This window comes from Aulonocara stuartgranti, assembly GCF_965226115.1.
Source record: "Aulonocara stuartgranti genome assembly, chromosome: 23".
In the NCBI taxonomy this organism is placed as follows: domain Eukaryota; kingdom Metazoa; phylum Chordata; class Actinopteri; order Cichliformes; family Cichlidae; genus Aulonocara; species Aulonocara stuartgranti.
The window spans coordinates 15,598,739-15,616,883 of NC_138958.1; the positions used below are offsets into that span (position 1 = coordinate 15,598,739).

At 39.6% G+C, this 18,145-nt stretch overlaps 4 protein-coding genes across 4 annotated transcripts; 2 read left to right on the top strand and 2 right to left on the bottom strand.

The window, feature by feature from the left end:
* Positions 1-692: 692 nt before the first annotated feature.
* Positions 693-3,854, bottom strand: tmco1 (transmembrane and coiled-coil domains 1). The gene is made up of 7 exons (XM_082524077.1): positions 3,637-3,854; positions 2,560-2,637; positions 2,417-2,476; positions 2,280-2,326; positions 1,898-1,965; positions 1,595-1,739; positions 693-1,172 (listed from the first exon to the last, which is right to left on the bottom strand). The coding sequence occupies exons 1-7, from the start codon at positions 3,704-3,706 to the stop codon at positions 1,074-1,076; spliced, it is 567 nt and encodes a 188-aa protein (XP_082380203.1). The 5' UTR covers positions 3,707-3,854; the 3' UTR covers positions 693-1,073.
* A 1,482-nt stretch (positions 3,855-5,336) lies between these two features.
* On the top strand, positions 5,337-12,080 carry uck2a (uridine-cytidine kinase 2a). The gene is made up of 7 exons (XM_082524086.1): positions 5,337-5,544; positions 7,271-7,430; positions 7,572-7,668; positions 8,192-8,334; positions 8,754-8,851; positions 8,957-9,005; positions 10,358-12,080. Exons 1-7 carry the CDS (start codon positions 5,440-5,442, stop codon positions 10,492-10,494), a joined length of 789 nt encoding a protein of 262 aa, XP_082380212.1. The 5' UTR covers positions 5,337-5,439; the 3' UTR covers positions 10,495-12,080.
* Positions 12,081-12,134: 54 nt separating this feature from the next.
* Positions 12,135-15,000, bottom strand: aatf (apoptosis antagonizing transcription factor). The gene has a single exon (XM_082524084.1). The coding sequence runs from the start codon at positions 14,923-14,925 to the stop codon at positions 13,261-13,263; it is 1,665 nt and encodes a 554-aa protein (XP_082380210.1). The 5' UTR covers positions 14,926-15,000; the 3' UTR covers positions 12,135-13,260.
* A 684-nt stretch (positions 15,001-15,684) lies between these two features.
* On the top strand, positions 15,685-18,114 carry magoh (mago homolog, exon junction complex subunit). The gene is made up of 5 exons (XM_082524089.1): positions 15,685-15,881; positions 16,210-16,268; positions 16,468-16,578; positions 17,733-17,815; positions 17,894-18,114. The coding sequence occupies exons 1-5, from the start codon at positions 15,791-15,793 to the stop codon at positions 17,991-17,993; spliced, it is 444 nt and encodes a 147-aa protein (XP_082380215.1). The 5' UTR covers positions 15,685-15,790; the 3' UTR covers positions 17,994-18,114.
* The last annotated feature ends 31 nt before the right edge of the window (positions 18,115-18,145 follow it).

The following is an 18,145-nucleotide window of genomic DNA, read 5'->3' on the forward strand; positions in this document are numbered from 1 at the left end:
GCAAATTTATGAAAGGAGCAAGAACTGATGTTTGATGTTTTTGCCGTTCCTTTAATTTCTGCCCAGATTGTGGCATCTTGCTTGTTTCATACAACCATGAAATGTATCCACAGCATGTGTGGAGTTTACCCGTGCAAAACTGAATGCACTGATAATTTAATAAGGTGGAGACCTGCTCTGTAATGTAATATCCCAGAGTTCACTTTTCGGGACCTCAGATTGTATGCAAAACATGACCGTGGCTTCTGATTGGTGCTTTAAACCTGCACGTTTTCTTAAAGCCAGCAGGAAGTGACTCCTGAATATGCATAAAGAAGCCAGTTACTGCATATAGAAGTCGATGGGGAGGGAAAACCATCATCCTACTCAATGTACAACTTCAGTAAACACTTTTCTTGATGATTTAATGGGCTTCAAATTACTTGACAATAACTAGTAAGATTTTAAATGGGAAGGATAGTTTTTGTGCTACATCCCACAATTTTTTGTTTCAACTTTTAATCACTGACAATTAAAAAAAAAAAGATCTGATTGATTTAGTTCAGCAGCATCTGCATACTCTTGTTTGTTTTCCCTTAAAAATATCTTGTTCACTCAAATGAGTTTCACTCCATAGCTTCCCTTTAAATTAGATGGTAGTACAAAGGGACAAAAAAACAACAACAACAACAACAAAAAAGACATGCCTGAAATCTAATCATAAAACTTTATTAATATGCATGACACAACAGTACACAATGACATACAATAATACTGAAACTGGATCAGATGTTACTGTGTCAATCGTTAATTTAAAATCTCCAAACACTCCATGAATTTTGCTAAATGCACAGCTGACATTTGTAACCTTTAATAATCAACAGAATGAACTATAATTTTCCTATAATTTCTAACCAAAACAGTTATAATGTTTAATGTTAAATAAACAACAAAATGAATAAGAAATCAAACAAAGTAGTGGTACTGTAGCTGCAACGGGTAAGACTTTTAACCTCAGCAGGAGCAGTTCTGTCTGTGCGCTGGTGGGGGCGCTATGACTGCAGGCAGCAGTGCAGGAACGTCTGGGCTGCTGATTAAGAAAACTTAGCTGCTTGTGGAGGAGGTCCTAAAAAGCCTCCAGCCTGTTTGGTTGCAGCTCTGGAGGGTGCAAGACCGAGCATCTTCTGAATGTTCTACAGGAAAAAACAAAACAAAAGAAAACAGCAGAAACTCTAAAACAAATACCCAAACCAGCACAGAATATACATTTGATAACACTTAGTATGCACGATATTAACCCTGATATATTGCTGTATATTATTCTACACATACAGTTTCCTGCTAACACCAGTTAGATGTGTATTCAACAAACAATACAGAATTTGTCCTAAGGGTGGCAGTAGAGAACACAGCATGTTACTTAAATTAACTCAACTGCCTTGGTCTCCCTGTGGAAACCAGATAATATCCTCTGGAGGTGTTTATGCTGAATCTGAGTAACAGTATTTAGTCCTTGTACAGCTGCAGTGAAAGCTCTGTCCATATTGCCAGCAATAAGTCAGACTCGTTCCTGGTGAGTATGTCCACTGATATACAATAAAAGTATAGACGTTACCTGTCTGATGGACATGGTGCAGAGGATATAGAGGAAAATAAAGGAGCAGTCGGTGTAATCCTCGCCCAGCAGGTTGCGGTGTGACAGTCCCTGGATATACGACAGTGGCACAAATGGCAATTTGGCCACAACTCTTCCATCGAAACTGAACGTAACATAAAAAGCCAAAAAGGGAACTTGTTTAAAACAATGGACTGGACAAGTTACTTTCTTATATTTTGCCTGATGTTTTTTTTTTTTTTTATGAAAAGAGAAAGCTTTTTAACAAAATGTGAAACAGTATTTTACCCTGCAGTAACTTACATGGAGTTGAACATGCCCATGAGAGCTGTGAAGCAGAAACCAATGGCAAACATGGATTTCATCCGTACCTACAAAACAAACACTCAGGATTTAAAACGCATACATTTAACCATAAACACTTAAATTAAAATATATAAGGTTTGACTGGAATGATCAGCGGGCAAAATTTTGACCCGCCTATCAACTGATTTAAGAACAAAAAATATGCTACAGTTGTTGAAATGAAAACGAAATGGTCATTCTGAAGGGTTTGTGTGGGAACTTTTTTCAGATTCAGTTGACTTTAAATGGAATGACCTCGCTAAACTACGATAACTAGACAACCCCAGTATCAGACATTAAGCCTGGGCTGCATATTAACTGGAAACAAAACATCTCTCACCATAGACAGGTCTCTGTTGTTGTTCTTCAGCTTCTCCTCTTGCCTTTCTGGAACACAATCATTCACAAAACACTGTTATCCAGAGGAGAAGGGCTGATCATAAAAGCAAAACACCGGTTTGTTTACAGGGTTCTTACCAATCTTCTTCTTTTGTTGGCGTCCAGCAGATTCAGTTATGGTTTCCTTTTTCTTCTCAACTAGTATCAGAGAGGACAAAATTAATCTTTTAACAATCTGAAAAAAAATAGCAAGTTAACAAGACAACACTTGAGTCACTTACGTTTTTTGCTTTGCTTTTCCACTTCAGCCTTTAGCCTCTTGTACTTTTCAGTCCGATACACTAAAACCCAGGTAATCCCTGAGGAGAAAATACGATTGTTTAAATAAAATTTAAAAAAAATTGAAAACTGCCACTGAAGTTTCCAACATTTCACACTGATCAATATGTGAAGTTTTTGCACATTTCTGAAACCTTTTCCTGAATCAGAAGAAATCTCTGCAGCCACAGTATCCAATAAGCTTTGGATCCTTTTCTGTCACACCAACCCTCTGCATTCCTCCTTCACTCTATCCATGGACCTCCTCTATGGTCCACACAGCTCAGTGACGATCAGTTCTCTTCTTAGACTAGCTTTACCAACTCCTTCCCATAGATAATGGCATGTCTCATCAACTCTATCTCTCTGCAGTTATTACAGCTCTCCACATCACTCTTATTGTTTAAAACTGGTAGCAGTAAACGTCTTCTCTATTCCTCAGGCATCCTCTCACTTTCTAAGATTGTGTTAAACAATGTAGTTAAAAGGTCCACTGCCCTCTCTCCCCTCTAAACATCTCCATACTGCCACAGGTATGTCTTCTGGACTACCCATCTTTAAATTCTTTATTCTCTTCATCACTCGCTCTAATAGGCTGACAAAATACAACAAAAAGACTTCTACTTCTACTCTGGAATGTAAATCATACACAAATGTGGTTAAATAATGTCTTACTTCCGTATCTAAACTAAACATTTAGACAAAATTAAATTGTAACAAATATTTTTTTTATTTATCTTTTTCAAATTGTTAATGTAGATAGCGAGGAAGTCAATATTCTCCCCGAGGAAAGCGTCTCAAACGTAAGTTCAGGCTTTTATTGCGAAATTAACCGGAAGACACAAACGTTAAGCTGTATTCAGTCATTAACAAAGTACAGGTCAACAAAAGCAACAAAATTGCGAATTATTGAATATTAATAACATTGAAGACGTTTCCCTACCATATAATCCGGAGTAATGTAAAATTCTGAGCTATAACAGTGTTTTCTGGAGCACGGTAAAACGCCTGCCTCGACCTGTCAGACAGATTTGGCTCACCTTCGGCTAACAACGCTGTACAAATTGAGATGAAGACGATCAAAATGGTGTCTGCGAACATGGTACTCATGGTGTCAAAGTCCCGTTTTCCAGGCCGTAGAGAGGAAAAGTATTTACTTTATATCAGAAGATAAACCCTGACCACCTTCCGCTGAGCTGAGTTTCAGCTTCATACAGCCCTGTCAGCGTTACTGCAGAGGTCAGACCACGAAAAAGCACTTCCGGTTCATCCGACCGAGCCCAAAAAAAAAAAAAAAAAAAGAACCAAAGAAAAAGAAAGAAAGGAAAAAATGCATATACATACACAAAAATATGTAACAATGCAGAGAGATTTTTCTTAACCATTTTAAAAATAGTCGACACTCTTGGACATTCCCATACCACGTGGTCAAAATTGTACTTAAAGGACAGTCTTGGAGTTTTTTCTATAAAGATGCCCTTCCATGTTGCCATATTTTTTCATAACTGTCCAAATTTCTTCATACTTACCTAAAATATTAAATGTAACATTCCACCTTCCTCCATCTTGTAGCCAACTTGTTCAATTTTTTGCATCTGAATCGTGTTTGCTAATATCACACTACCCAAAACTGTTCATCCATCCATTTTCTTCACCCTGGTAAGCTTGCCAATCAATCACAGGACAAACACAAAAAGAGAAACAATCACTCACATTCTCACCTACAGTCAGTTTCGAATCACTAATTAATCTAGCCAACGTGCATGGTTTTAAAGCAGGAATTTCAACTCATTGTTATAACGGGTCACAAGCTCACTTTGATCTTAAGAGGGCCAGACCAGTGAAACTCCCCTTTCTGTCAGTGAAAATAAGTTTAAATAAACATTTAATATCTTAATACTAAACAAGAACTATCTTAATATGAGAAAAAGAAGAGTAATTGCAACAGTGCAACTTAGTTTTTCCGCATGCTAAAGAAATGCTGCTCTCATTAATGGAAGAAAGACTATTTTGGCTTAACTTGCTAGAAATAAAAGTATGAAATTACAGAAAAACAATCCTGGTAGCTCATCAGATAAAAAAGAAGGTCTCTGTTAATTCACAGAAAATGCCCCTTTTTTGCAGATCCAGTGTAAAAACATATGTTTCTTTAGTCAATGGTGAAAGTTGAACCTTTCTGTTATTTAATTCTTTATCTATTACCAAGGGGCAGTTCCTTATCAGTAGGAAAAGCTGCAAAACTTATTAGCATTCATTCAAATGTCCAAAAATTTATTACTTCCTTCACATTTTCTAAAGACATCCATCCAGTGGGCCAGATTTGAGCCTTTGCTAGGCCAATTCTGGCCCCAGAGCCTTATGTCTAACATCCCTATTTTAAAGTGTGGAAGGATGCTTCTTCATGGGAAGAAGATGGATCGTTTGAAGGAAAACACAGGAACTTCTGATGTGAGACGAGAGAACTAACCACCATACACCACTCTACACTTTAAACAGTTTACGTTTCATCAAAATGATTGTGGATTTTTTTTTTGTGCTGATTAATCCACGTGTTCAAGGCTTAGAGTACTAGTCAGCTTACTGACATCTGTTTAACTCAAAGAAAAACAGTCCGTGTTTTTAATAATGTTAAATTGCTGCACAAGTAAAATTTATAAAAGAAAAGAGAAAAAAAGGAACCCGCTACTACCTGTCAGCGATTTCATCATCAGCATCCTCATCTTCGATTTGTTGCCCTTGAACGTCATCATCACCACCAACTTCACCGTCGCCTACACCATCATCAAATGGGAGGAGCGCGCACTCCCCCGGCGTAGAGGTACGGTGCGCGCTGCAGATGAAACATGGCAGGAGACAGCGAGACAAAGCCAGGTGACCAAGCCGAAAATGACTCAAATATTCGGCAGCCATTCCTCATCGGTGTGGCCGGAGGGACAGCCAGCGGGAAGGTTGGCTTTTATATTATAAACCCTTTCTTCTTCTTTTTTTCCTTTGGATTATTTCTTGGAGGCGTCTGATTTTTTTTTTTTAAATATCTGTTGTGTTAGATTATGCGTTTGGGATGAAGAGGGCAGGACTAAGAAATTAAACGTATTCTTCCTCGGAAAAAAGAAGTTTAGTTTAAAATCATTACTTAGTCACTCGGCCTGGTTGTTGTGTTGATCAGTAGTGAAAGTTACGCAGGCCGCAGTACTGCATGTCAAATCAGAAAACGTGCACTGTCAACACTACTGTCATTTCCCCCCCATTGAAACCAGATTGATGTTCAGATTTCAAACTTCCGTGAAGGACTCCCGTATTTTGTTTTTCATGCTTTTTTTTTTTTTAAATCAGAGGGGATGTAAAGAGTGGCGAAGATCATGGAAAAGAGGAAAAGGAGGAGTGAGGTTTGTCATAATTAGCATCAGCTGCGCTGGCTGCGCTGGCTGCGAGGAGTGTAAAATGCATTTGCAGACAAAGAAAGCTGAAAAAACTGACTGTTAACGCACTGTGCTGTCTGCAGCAGATGGATGCATGATTATCACTATTGGAGGCTGCAGCTTTGATGTTATTCTTTTTATTGCGCTTTCTAAATGATTTTCTGATGTCACACAATGTATCCGCTGTTTCAAAGTCGCTTGATGTTAACTTTATCTCATTTCACTGACCTGCTTGACACTGACAATATAGACGCCTTTGGTGCCACGACAGACTAAATATGTGCTTTGGCATTCTGTATTGTGCAGCATGTTATAGGTTCCCAGTAGTTTCCAGTATTCTGTCTTGGATGATCAGAATATGCTGCACTATGGTCACATTTTGTTGCAAAGTGGATAATCACAATAAACACAGTCTCTAGGGTGAACCAGGGCTCCAGTTTATGACAGGATTGCACAGCATTTTTATACTAAATCTGAGAAAATGTCCCATATTTTGATTGGCTCAAGTTTACATAAATCAATACATCTAACAAGAAACGAGGCGCAGATCCATGAAATAACCTGAAATGATACGTAAAAGTTTTAACAGTTATTCAGGATATAAAAAGTCATTCACCGAAGCACAAAAACTATCATATAAGAACATAAAACAAGCTTCTGAAGTTGGGAAAATTGTATTCAAATAAAATAAAGTACATTTGTCCTTTTTATTTAATCTTCAACATGTATTTGAAGATTGGTGCTATGAGGCCCTGTTTTGGAGCACTTCTCTGTATTAGCAACATGTTTTGCATTTTCATCATACAAGCATAGTTTTTGACCTACATTTAATTAGTTGGGATTTGTTTGGCTAACTAATTTAGCCTTGTATTTCCATGAATCCAAGACTGGCATATCTCTTGACATTATTCATATGGGTGACGGTATGCTGACTTCTTAGGTGAAGGTGGTTGTGGTTCAACAGTCAGTTGTTTGTGGCTTCAACTTCCTGGTGTTATGCCTCTATTTTCCCACAGGAGTAACTGCTCACAGAACCACCTGTTCTCCCAGACATGTTATCTGAACAGGGAGTAAACTGCAGTTATTTGTTATGTGTCTGAAATGGCGTCAATGATTTCCAGTAATGGACTATGCTGTGTTTTTACATGATTAGGACGTCAAGTGTAAGTAAATGTTGGTTTCAGTGCAAAAATATCAGGCCGTGTTAAATCGTGTAACGAGGATCACTTGTTTCTGATTCTTTGTTTGTGTTCAGTCGTCGGTGTGCAGTAAGATCATGGAGCTGCTGGGCCAGAACGAGATCGACCACCACCAGCGGCAAGTGGCCATCCTCAGCCAGGACTGCTTCTACAGGGCCCTGACCCCGGAACAGAAGGCTAAGGCGCTCAAGGGCCAGTTCAACTTTGACCACCCAGGTACATCGCCTCTGCATTTGTGAGTCATGCTGAGTCACTGGGCCAGAGGGGGCTCGAGCATTGAAACGTAAGCATTCATGTTCATTCATGCCAAATGTGACTTTTGGTTTTAACTACCTTGTGCTCTTTCCTTCTCTATAGATGCATTTGACAATGACCTCATAATCGCGACCCTGTGGGACATCAAGGAGGGGAAAACGGTCCACATTCCTGTTTATGACTTTGTTTCCCATTCCAGGTGACTAACTGTTCATACAGGCACAACATTAAAAGGGGTTTCAGCAGGTTTCAGCTTACACAAAGAGATCTCTGATGCAGCATCAATGGAAGCATCATAATACATAAGACATGCATTATATCTACTGTGGTGGGCAAATTGATTTTCATATCATAGTGAAATGAATGGAAGCCCATAACTGCCTGGAAGGTGGGAAAATCTGAGTGCGCTTTGTAGTAAAAGTGTTCAAATGTGAAACAGTACATGAAAAGTTAATTATTTATTTATAGTTTTTTTTTAAATTGTTTTAAATTTGAGATTTCATTTTTGTTAAAGTTAATTAAAATAAAGGAAAAAAAAATTCATTTGCAACAAGACATAATTTCTTGGTTCAGTACATTCTTGGGGTGCTGCAGCTTTAATAGAATTCAAGACCTTTTTTCAGAATAACTCGCAAGCTTTTTAATCTCTCCAATCGCCATTCTTATCATTTTTCACTGCAGTGGATGCTGTTTAACCTTCTTTCTGTTTTAATATATGTCAGGAAAGAAGAGACCATGACACTGTACCCTGCTGACGTGGTGCTGTTTGAGGGCATCTTGATGTTCTACTCTCAGGAGATTCGAGACTTTTTCCACATGAAGCTGTTCGTGGATACGGATGCAGACACTCGTCTGTCACGGAGAGGTGACGCATGGCGAGACAAATCTGTTATGTTTATAAGCACGGGGCGGGGGGATGAACGTAACGGTTCATTGAATTAGTTGTTTTTAAAATGAGGTCCTGTGGTGCAGGGGGGCTGCAAAGAAGGGCTCTTGAAAATTAAAGCTAGTTTGGCATCTTAGGAAACAAGCTTTTCTGTTTTCCTGTTAAAATTGCTACCATACAGCAGGTTCTTGGCTTAACCTCCAAACTAGAAGCTGGGAAAACACAGTGGGTCTGCTTATAGGTAGCTAAACAACCTACCAATAGATCAACTCAGTAATTAACTCATTATCTTTTCTTTTTTTTCACTTTTTTAATAGAAAAAAGGAAGAAATTATACAAAAGTGTTAAAATACTTTATGCAGTTTAAACGTTTTCTCCCTTGTCTCGTTTTCCTTCAGTGCTCCGTGACATCAGTGAACGTGGTCGGGATTTGGAAAGCGTTCTAGCCCAATACATCACCTTTGTCAAGCCTGCTTTTGAAGAGTTTTGTCTGCCGGTGAGTCCATATTCTGTTAGCACATTTGCAGATTGTCCCTGAACATGGAGTCAAAGATAAAACGTTTGCTCTTTTTTCTTTTTTCTTTTTTTTGACTTTGTTTAGACAAAGAAATATGCAGATGTGATAATACCGAGAGGAGTTGACAACATTGGTAAGTAGTTTTTTGGTTGTTCTGGGGGCGGGTCTGCCTGGGAAGTGCATCATAAAGACTACATTACAGATTATTTAGAAAAACAAATCTAGTGGAAGCAAATTTTGGAGACTCAACAGTGTTTATCAGCAAGGACGCAGCTGTGTTTATCTCCTTGCTGGGAATTGTGGTCTTCATACTCAGGAAGCAAGGTGAGGACAAAACAGCTTTGTCTAGTTTTAGGAAAGCTGTAAAAGAAAACTGCACTGCTCTCTGGAGATTTTGTCGTGACACACCTGCTCCGACCATTTCCCCTTGATTGCTTCTTGGTCAGGTTTTATATGTATATGTGCCGCTGTGGCTTTTTAATTGTAAAAATGTTTCTTGCCATAAATCTGCTACAACATTTGTTGATGTGGCAAAGACATGCATATAAAAACATTACAGGCTTTGGTATAATTGTGATTTTTAGATCATGAGACTTCTTTCCAGATGATCAGTAGTCTAATTTTCTACACATAATATTTGAAATATTTGTTTAGGTCTGACTTGGAACAGGAGCATTGACATACAAAGAATGGAACAACAGGCTTACTGTGGTGACTTTATTCCAGGCAGCGTTTTTCCGTCTATTGTCCAATTTTTGGTGGCCCTGTGCTTGGTGTATCCTCAGTTTCCTGCTCACACGCGTGGCACTCAGTGCCATCAGTATTTTTGCCTTTCTCTGTAAACCGTAGAGATGGCTGCTTAGGAAAATCCCAGTAGATCAGCAATTTCTGAAATACTCGGACCAGCCTGTCTGGGACGAACAACCACTCCACACTCGGTCACATAAATCACCTTCCTTCCCCATTCTGACCCCTGATTATATTTCAGCATGTTGCTTCGTCTCTATGTCTAAATGTGTTGTTGCTGTTGTGTAGATATTTGTGTTAACGAGCAACTGGACAGGTGTGCTTAATAAAGTGGCCAGTGAGTGTAATTAACCCAAACATACCTTAAGTTTTAAAATGTATTCTTACAAGTGTCACAAAAAAATAATGTGTTTTTGTAAGAAGTAACAGACCAAGATTTCTATATAATATGGGCTGTACAATTCATTTAATATATATATTTTAAAATATACAATTTATAATATCTGCCATAGAAGCGAAATAGTGTAGCTATGGTAAACAAAGAGACAATTACATATATTTTTTCATTATTTTGTGCCGTTTTATTCTGTAAAATAGCTTAGACCTTTGATGATTAAAGATGAGCTGTAAGTTTTGGGGGTATTAACTCTTTTTGGATGATGAGTTTGTATCTCTCAGTAAAACAGAGTTACAAACTGAGACCATCTGTAACCATGTAACATCTGTCTTTCAACGCAGTTGCAATAAATCTCATCGTTCAGCACATCCAGGACATTCTGAACGGCGGTTTGACCAAACGGCTGAACGGGTGGTTCAGCGGTTATGGGACGGAGAAGAAGCAGCCGAACATAGAGTCGAGCAGTCGGCCCCACTGAAGCTCATCACTCCTTCAGGGAAGAGGAGAATGGTTTGCCTGAGTGTGCTGCTCTTCGTCATGGCTACTGCAACAAGGCAGCATAACTTCCGGGAATTCAAAAAGCCTCCTTTTGGTGCGATTCTGCTTAGACTTATTCAAATGAAAGGAGGCTTTGTGGAGCTGGTTCGCAGCAGAGGTATTCAGTTAAAATTTTCTCTTTAACTTGTGTACTGGATGACACTGATCGAGGGAGGAGTGAAAAAAGGCACTCACTTTTAATTTCATTTCAAACTGCTGCTTGCCTTTAATCCAGCACGGAGCTGGAGAAACTGTCTGCAAAAAGATTCACACACTCGACAGCCTTTAACGATCCAATAAATGAAGTGAAGTGACATGCTGCTGATTCCCCGTATCAGTGCAAACTAACATTTTTCTTTTTCAAGATCTGTTTAAAAATGATTAAACAAAAAGCTCAGCTGAAACAACCAATTTATGCCTCAAACACCCGATGTACTACATCACCGCCAAAGATGGTCTTTGTGGACTAAATATGGAGTTTCATTTTGCATTTACCCATTTAATATTACGAAATCAGGAAAATTTATCATTTTAAGAAATTACCACAAAGTATAATTTTTCCTTGTAACTGTCAGATGCATGTTAAGATGTGTTCATTAAAAGAAGATGAACTCTAAAAGGAGATCGATTTAATATGATCTGCGTGTTCTGTTAAGGTTGTTTAATGCAGTTTCTTTTCTGTATGTTTGACTGCTCAGGTACTGTTATTTTCACCTTTAAAAGCTTCTTTAATGAAGACCGTTCTGTGTTGTGTTATTCTTGATGTCACAAATTGAGAGAGAAGTGCCACACGCTGCTTAGTGCTGTAGAGGCAGCAAAGATATGGAGTGGCATTTTATGTCTGCGTTGTGATAAAATGCCCCAAAGAGCCCTTAAAAGTTTTTTTGCAAGTAAAATGTGAACCTTAAATGGATTGTTTTCCTCACAGCTGAGTCCTGTAGGTTGACTCCATACTGAATGGTGTGCAGCCAGCATTAACAGTGGGTGTGCTCTGGGGCACGAGCATGTGCTCCAAATGGAAGAGGTGTCACAATAAAATGATGTTCGCTTGTGTCAGATCAACCCAGCATTAAAGTGTTGTTAATCATGAGAGAAATAATAATGCTAAAGGGAACTCCTACACCAGCAGCACCTGCCTGCACTGTGCGGATGCCATTCTGACTCAGCACTGTTTTGAAGCTCGATATTGAAATTGCCTTGTGTAAGATTGTCTCCCAAAGGAGAAAATGCCAAACATTACAATATAAACGCATGACACAGGCACACTTTAGCAAGTACAGACCTGCAGTGACATCAAAGCCTTGTTACTGCTTTGTCTACATTAGCCATTCATAATCTGCTTAACAGACAACTGGAAGCATTGCACATTAAATCAGACATGTGGTTGTAGTAGGCTTGAATTGAGTGAGGCATGCTGTGTGTACGTCAGCAGATATTCATGTAGATTGCGTTTGTTTAACAATTTCCGATGCTGTAATTGGTGAAAAATGTACTGAGACTTCTGCAGGTAGACAATAAAATAAAACAATAAAACTCAGTTTGAGTTCTCACAAGATTCAGCTTAAAAACAAACGAAACATCTGAATTTAAATCACAAATGTATTTTACTTGCAAATAAAAACCCTCATGTCTTAACTTTATAAACACAGCACTTTAAGGGCTGATAGACACATTTAAGCTAAAGCTCAAATCACAATACTTTTTCCTACAACCAAGAGCATCAATATCATGTCATACATCATAGTTTCAATACTTAAAATTTCTGTTTTCTGATTCACTGGACCAAAATTGAAAAGGATTATTTTGGTAAACTTTAAAGGGTTAACTGCTTAAAACAACTCATAATTTTTACCTGCATTTTGACACCAGGCTCATCCTGTAACGGCGATAACTTCCATGTGAAAACGGTTAAAAACAGTGAGTTAACAGAAAACAGCTTTCTTTTTCTGTTAGTGTAAACCATCGATGCATTTTTCTTAACTTCTTATCCAATTTAGCATCATGAGAAGGCAGAAGTTCATCAGGGCTGTAATAGGGCAGAGCGTGGGATACATGGAGAGGTGTCCGGTGTATCACAGGACTCAAAGTTGTTGTTTGTTTTTTTTTTACATTTTCCAAATCACAATATCTGCTTTCAATGCTGCCATGTATTCAAACAATTGAGAAAGCTTTCCTGTCAGGGTTTAAATGTGTATTTGTAATAACGTATCTAAAATTAATTTTACTATTACCTAATAGTTAAACATGAAAATTCATTTTCTTTTTGATCTCAGTCCAGGCTAATGTAGCCCTGCAACATATGCAATGTGTCACATATTCCCAGCTGTGCCCCAAATCAACAGTATGCACTAAGCAGGGTTTCTGGATTTTTTTTTCACTGGAAAAGCAAAAAATAAAAGCAAAGAACAAAAGACAAACAAAACTGGAGCAGGAACATTCCGTGAACTGGCTGCATGGGACTGGCCACAGTTATTTACTTAAAGTCATACAACGAGTTCAAGTAATCACTTTACTTCATTCACATGTGATGGAAAAACAGTGTGAATTTTTAAAGTAGCACTCTTGTGATTAAATAAAGAAGCACTTTGGTATGAAAGACGTTTCTACAGAACTGCACGTTCTTTTGAGTTCAGTATGTAAGACAGTCTGAAGAGTTCCTGCTAAAGGAGAGTGGCCATTCAGTCCTGGGAATCTCAGCATGTTAATGTCACTCCCTCATAGAAGTGTTCTGACCAAACAGGCTTCGGTAGAGTTCGCTGCGGGCCTCGTCGCTCATCGAGCTGTGGTCAATCGGCGCCATGAAATTGACCAGTTTGCTGTGGATGTGGAACCGGACTTTGCGCCCCTTGCTGGCTTTAGTGTCTACTTTCTTCTTGATTTTGCTGCGCAGCTTCTGGATGGCCAGCCACTGCCGGCCCATAGCCACCTGATCGTTGGGGTCCGCTGCGCTCGTCTTACGCTCGATCAGCTCCCTCAGCAGCTGGTGGTAGAAATCGTCGTCATCAAATATGTCCTCATTGAGATCTTTCAGATGCGTGTTGGATTTCAGCTGTTGCTCCGACACCTCGCCTCCCTCCATGGGGATGTTCTCAGATGTGAGAGCAGGGGCTTCCACCTTCCCCAGGACCCGGTACTCTGAGCGCTGGGTCTGGGTCCGCTTCAACAGCCTGTCCTTGTCCATCAGCACCTGCTCCACCTGGGTGAGAATGTTCCTCTCAAACGCCCCAAACCCTTTGGTGCTCTTGCCCATCGTCAGCCTTGTTTTGTCGTGCCACTTCTGCAGCGTGGCATTGCAGTAAGGCTGGAAAGCTGCAAACCGTTTGGCCATGAAGTCCGGGTACTCTGCCATCTCCAGTTTTCGTTTGGGCGCTCTGGCCTGCTGCGCTGATCCCTCCTTTTCATCGTCGCTGGTTATCTCCTCGTCTTCCCCCATGTCGATGGATCTCGTGTCAGCGTTCTGGTGCAGAAGTTGGTCATGCAACTCCAGCAGGGACCTCTGAAGAGCCTTCAGAGCCTTGTGAGTGTTCTTCAACGCCGCTGTGAACTCCCCCCCACCTCTCCTCTTGAACTCTGGGAAAGTCTGTGGCTGAGGAAGCTGGTTGGCAGTCACCAAAGCTTTCTGGATTTTTATCCGGCCCTCGAGCAGCTGGTCCCACAGGGCCAGTTGGTTCTTCACCGCCTTTCCTTTCTCCACCTCCTCATCTACTTTGTCCTGGGAAAACGTGCGCACCACTCCATCATCATCATCCTCTTGCTCGCTTTCCATCTCATCATCATCATCATCATCATCATCATCATCATCATCAGAGCCTTCCTCTTCTTCACTGCCTTCAGACTCCTCATGGCTTTCATCATCATCCTCGCTCATTCCCAGGTCATCCATACCTTCTGTCAGTTTATGGAAGTCTACTTTCTGAGGAAAGGTGATGTTAGTTGCTTTCTTCTTTGAAGCTAGATTAACATCGAGTTCTGAATCACTGCCCATCAACAACTCTTCCTCATCATCGTCTTCCTCCTCTGAAGCATTTTCATCGTCATCTGCCTCTTCATCCCCCACTGAATCATCTTCGTCACCTTCTTCCTCTTCCTCCTCCTCCTCCTCAACATCATGTTCATCCTCCTCAGTCTCTCTAAGCAGCTGCTTTCGGGACACTGGCTTTCCCACATACCGTCTATCTGTGTCCGAAAGCAGGGAGGTGTTGCGCTTCCGCAGAGCGCTGAGGCCGGCCGCATCTTCATCCTCATTGTCGTCTTCATTGAACCGGTCCACCACTCTGGCTTTGGTAGCCTCGTCATCATCATCCTCCGGATCCACGAATTTTGGCAAAGGATTCAACAGATCCTCAAGCTCCTGTGAAAACGCGCCTGCCATGGCTCAAAGTTTACAACCACCACACGTGCAGACTCTTCCTGTGCGCCAGAGCGGGTTGATGACGTTAGAAAAATGCGACACGTATAAAGACGCTGCAAAGTTCAGCCCTGCGTGAGTTCTTTCAGGAAGAACCTGATGATAAATGAATGCAGAAACACCAACCAAGAATTGATGGCTTAAGTAAAATCAAGCAAACAAATGAACAAAACTGGAAATAATTAACAATTAATTACTGATATAGTTATTCAACTGTTTCTTTTTCTTTTGTAATGTAACAAAGCCATTTAGAAGATTTACAGAGGACCAGAAGAGTCTAATAAACAATGTTGTGCTTCAGTAATGAATTGTTCCATACTGTACATCTGTAGAAGTTGTTGAGGATTATGGTTTGGCGTCTTAAAAAGCACATTCTTGGGTCTTGTCATAGATTTATACATACCCCAAGAGGAAGCCAGAAATTGTATTTATTAACGGAGTTTTATTCCAAAAATAGGTGATTAAATGAATAAAAAATAATATTTATTTTATACTTCTGAACTAACAAACAATCAAAGATGCATCAAACTAAAAATAAATCGATGTGCAAATAAGGAATATTTTAAAGGCATAAAAGAAAAAAAGTTGCTAGTTAACTTAAAAAACTGACACAAACTAAAAAAAAGAAACCCTAAGTCTAAATTCTTAAAGTAAAAAAATGACTGAATTATCGCGGGAATATGACCTTTGAGACAAAACTTTGGTCAAAAAACCCCCTCAGCTATAATCCTCTGCGCATGCGTATACGGTTGGCGAGGCTCTGGGCTGCTCTTGCTAGCTCAGTTTTGTTCATCGGACTTGCGCAGAAAACGCTTTCTGTAGAATAAAGATGTCAACAAGCGACTTTTATTTGAGATATTATGTCGGACACAAGGGGAAGTTTGGACACGAGTTTCTAGAATTTGAGTTCAGGCCTGACGGTAAGTGTAATTTGAGCGGCAATACAGACGCGTTAGCTGTCCGTGGTTCGAAGCTAACCGGTTTAGCTAGGCCGCAGCGGAGTCAAAGAGCCAAATTCTCCGTTTGGATTTAGCTGCAGGAGTAATGCTGATTACTAACTTTGTTTTTATATAAATAAGATAATTATTACCATAGCGTGTGGTTTAGAATATAAGCAGTAATGTTTTGAGTTTATCCTGTGAGTGCGTACGCGCCATGCGGCCTGTAGCGATTGATAACAAACTCGGGCGTTTTGTTCGAAACGATACACAGTTTCCCACGTTAAAGTTAATCTTTTTTCCCCCGCAGGTAAACTGAGATATGCAAACAACAGTAACTACAAGAATGACGTAATGATCAGGAAAGAGGTAACGTATGATTGATTTTAAATGTATGTGTAAGGGGTGGTGAGATATCTGTAAAGTAAGAGCTGGTTGTTTGGTTATTTTTCGAGAAGTAGTTTCGGTCATCATGCTCAAACAACATGTATGTGGTTATAAATTAATGCTGTTTCTCGAAATGTACAAATTTAAATCTGACTTGTGCGTTTTCCGGTGTGCCAACCAGGCATATGTTCACAAAAGTGTGATGGAGGAGCTGAAGAGGATCATTGACGACAGTGAAATCACCAAGGAAGATGATGCTCTGTGGCCGCCTCCTGATAGAGTTGGCAGACAGGTTTGTGACCTCTTTATTACCCCGTGTCCTCCCAGTTATTACAGTTTGAGCTATTTTCATTCATGCCATGCAGATTTAAAGTTTTCGAGGTACATTGCAATAGGCAACTGTCCAAGGCGGTCTTTAACTATTCCACATCGCAAGTACAGTCTGTGTGCTGTTGTGAAAATATTCTGGTACCTTCGCTGAGAGTGGTGATTCTCAATCCTGCCTTTTGCATGCTGTATCCAGGCAGCTCCTTCACCCAAACCACACTAAGTTTATCCAGTAGTGAAAACTGCTGAGAAGTGGACTGTTTCTGTTCTTTTATTCCATTTTCTTCCTGGTTTGGGTTGGGTACGCTTAGACCTCATGGTTATACTGAGGCTTATCGTTTCCATCTGTGGAAGATTTAAAAAAGAAAAATCTGACTTGATGACCCTACAGCATCAGTTGGATTTTGCTGATACTGTAATTGCACTCTGTTTAATATCTCCATGCAAAGTTATACTTTCACAATCTGAATATTTTATGATTTACATAAAATATTGGTGTGAATAAATTTGGCAGTTTTTTTTTAACTTCAATATCCTGGAATATGTTATAGTTCTAATAGCAAAACTGATAAACATTTAGTCAGTCATTCATACTCTAGATCTTTGTTCTGTTTCCTATTACATACCTGGAGTGATTGCTCAAGGGTCATATCATCCATTGGGATAAATGGCTGCTTAAAACAAGTTATTGTTTGAAAGTTCAGGCTTATCTTCTGAGTGTGATTTCCTTCTATGAAAGAATCATTTTCTAATATAGTTATACGCTTAGTTTTAGTTTTTCTAACCCTTTGCAAATTGAGCATGCAGATAATAAGACGGAAGGTGGAAGAAATGTCCCAGTTTGATAAGGTCTTTGGCTACTTTACTTAAAAGTGAGCAGTCAACTGCAGTTCATCCTTTAATTCAAACCTGTGCGGACAGAAGGTCAACCAAATGGATTTTTCTGTGACCAATAAGATCATAGTGGAGAAAGAATAAAGTTGAGAGCACTCTGAAAATGACCTAAACTTTTCTACTTATGAAAGAAAGTGACCTAAATTTTCACCTTCATCAACTCTGCACTGATGATTTTCTCCCAAGATAATTTTCTGAGGCCTGTTTTTGTCTCATCTTTTACAGGAACTCGAAATTGTCATCGGGGACGAGCACATTTCATTCACAACTTCCAAAATTGGCTCCTTGATTGACGTCAATCAGTCAAAGTAAGTAATATATTCAGGAGTTGGGAAGTGGAAAGTAAATTGTATTTGTTACTGATGTAAGCACACATGTGTTTTTAGGGACCCTGAGGGCCTTCGTGTGTTCTACTACCTGGTGCAAGATCTGAAATGTCTTGTTTTCAGTCTGATCGGCCTACACTTCAAGATCAAGCCCATCTAAAATCTGGATTTTGCTCATTTTAATTACTTTAGCTGATGTTTCTGTTGTACTACCGCATTTGTACATTTGCTTTTGGTGGAACTATTTTTTATTTTAAATAAAGAGTGATTTGGTTAAAGAATATGTGTTGTCTTAAATGATCAGCTGTCTGT

Coding starts and splice junctions, on each gene's coding strand:
- aatf (XM_082524084.1), bottom strand. CDS start 14,925: ATGGCAGGCGCGTTTTCACAGGAGCTTGAGGATCTGTTGAATCCTTTG.
- tmco1 (XM_082524077.1), bottom strand. CDS start 3,706: ATGAGTACCATGTTCGCAGACACCATTTTGATCGTCTTCATCTCAATT. Junction 2,638..3,636: donor TACAGCGTTGTTAGCCGAAG/GTGAGCCAAATC, acceptor TTTTCTCCTCAG/GGATTACCTGGGTTTTAGTG. Junction 1,966..2,279: donor ACAACAGAGACCTGTCTATG/GTGAGAGATGTT, acceptor TTTGTTTTGTAG/GTACGGATGAAATCCATGTT.
- magoh (XM_082524089.1), top strand. CDS start 15,791: ATGTCAACAAGCGACTTTTATTTGAGATATTATGTCGGACACAAGGGG. Junction 16,269..16,467: donor ACGTAATGATCAGGAAAGAG/GTAACGTATGAT, acceptor TGTGCCAACCAG/GCATATGTTCACAAAAGTGT. Junction 16,579..17,732: donor CTGATAGAGTTGGCAGACAG/GTTTGTGACCTC, acceptor CATCTTTTACAG/GAACTCGAAATTGTCATCGG.
- uck2a (XM_082524086.1), top strand. CDS start 5,440: ATGGCAGGAGACAGCGAGACAAAGCCAGGTGACCAAGCCGAAAATGAC. Junction 7,669..8,191: donor GACTTTGTTTCCCATTCCAG/GTGACTAACTGT, acceptor AATATATGTCAG/GAAAGAAGAGACCATGACAC. Junction 8,852..8,956: donor TTGAAGAGTTTTGTCTGCCG/GTGAGTCCATAT, acceptor GACTTTGTTTAG/ACAAAGAAATATGCAGATGT.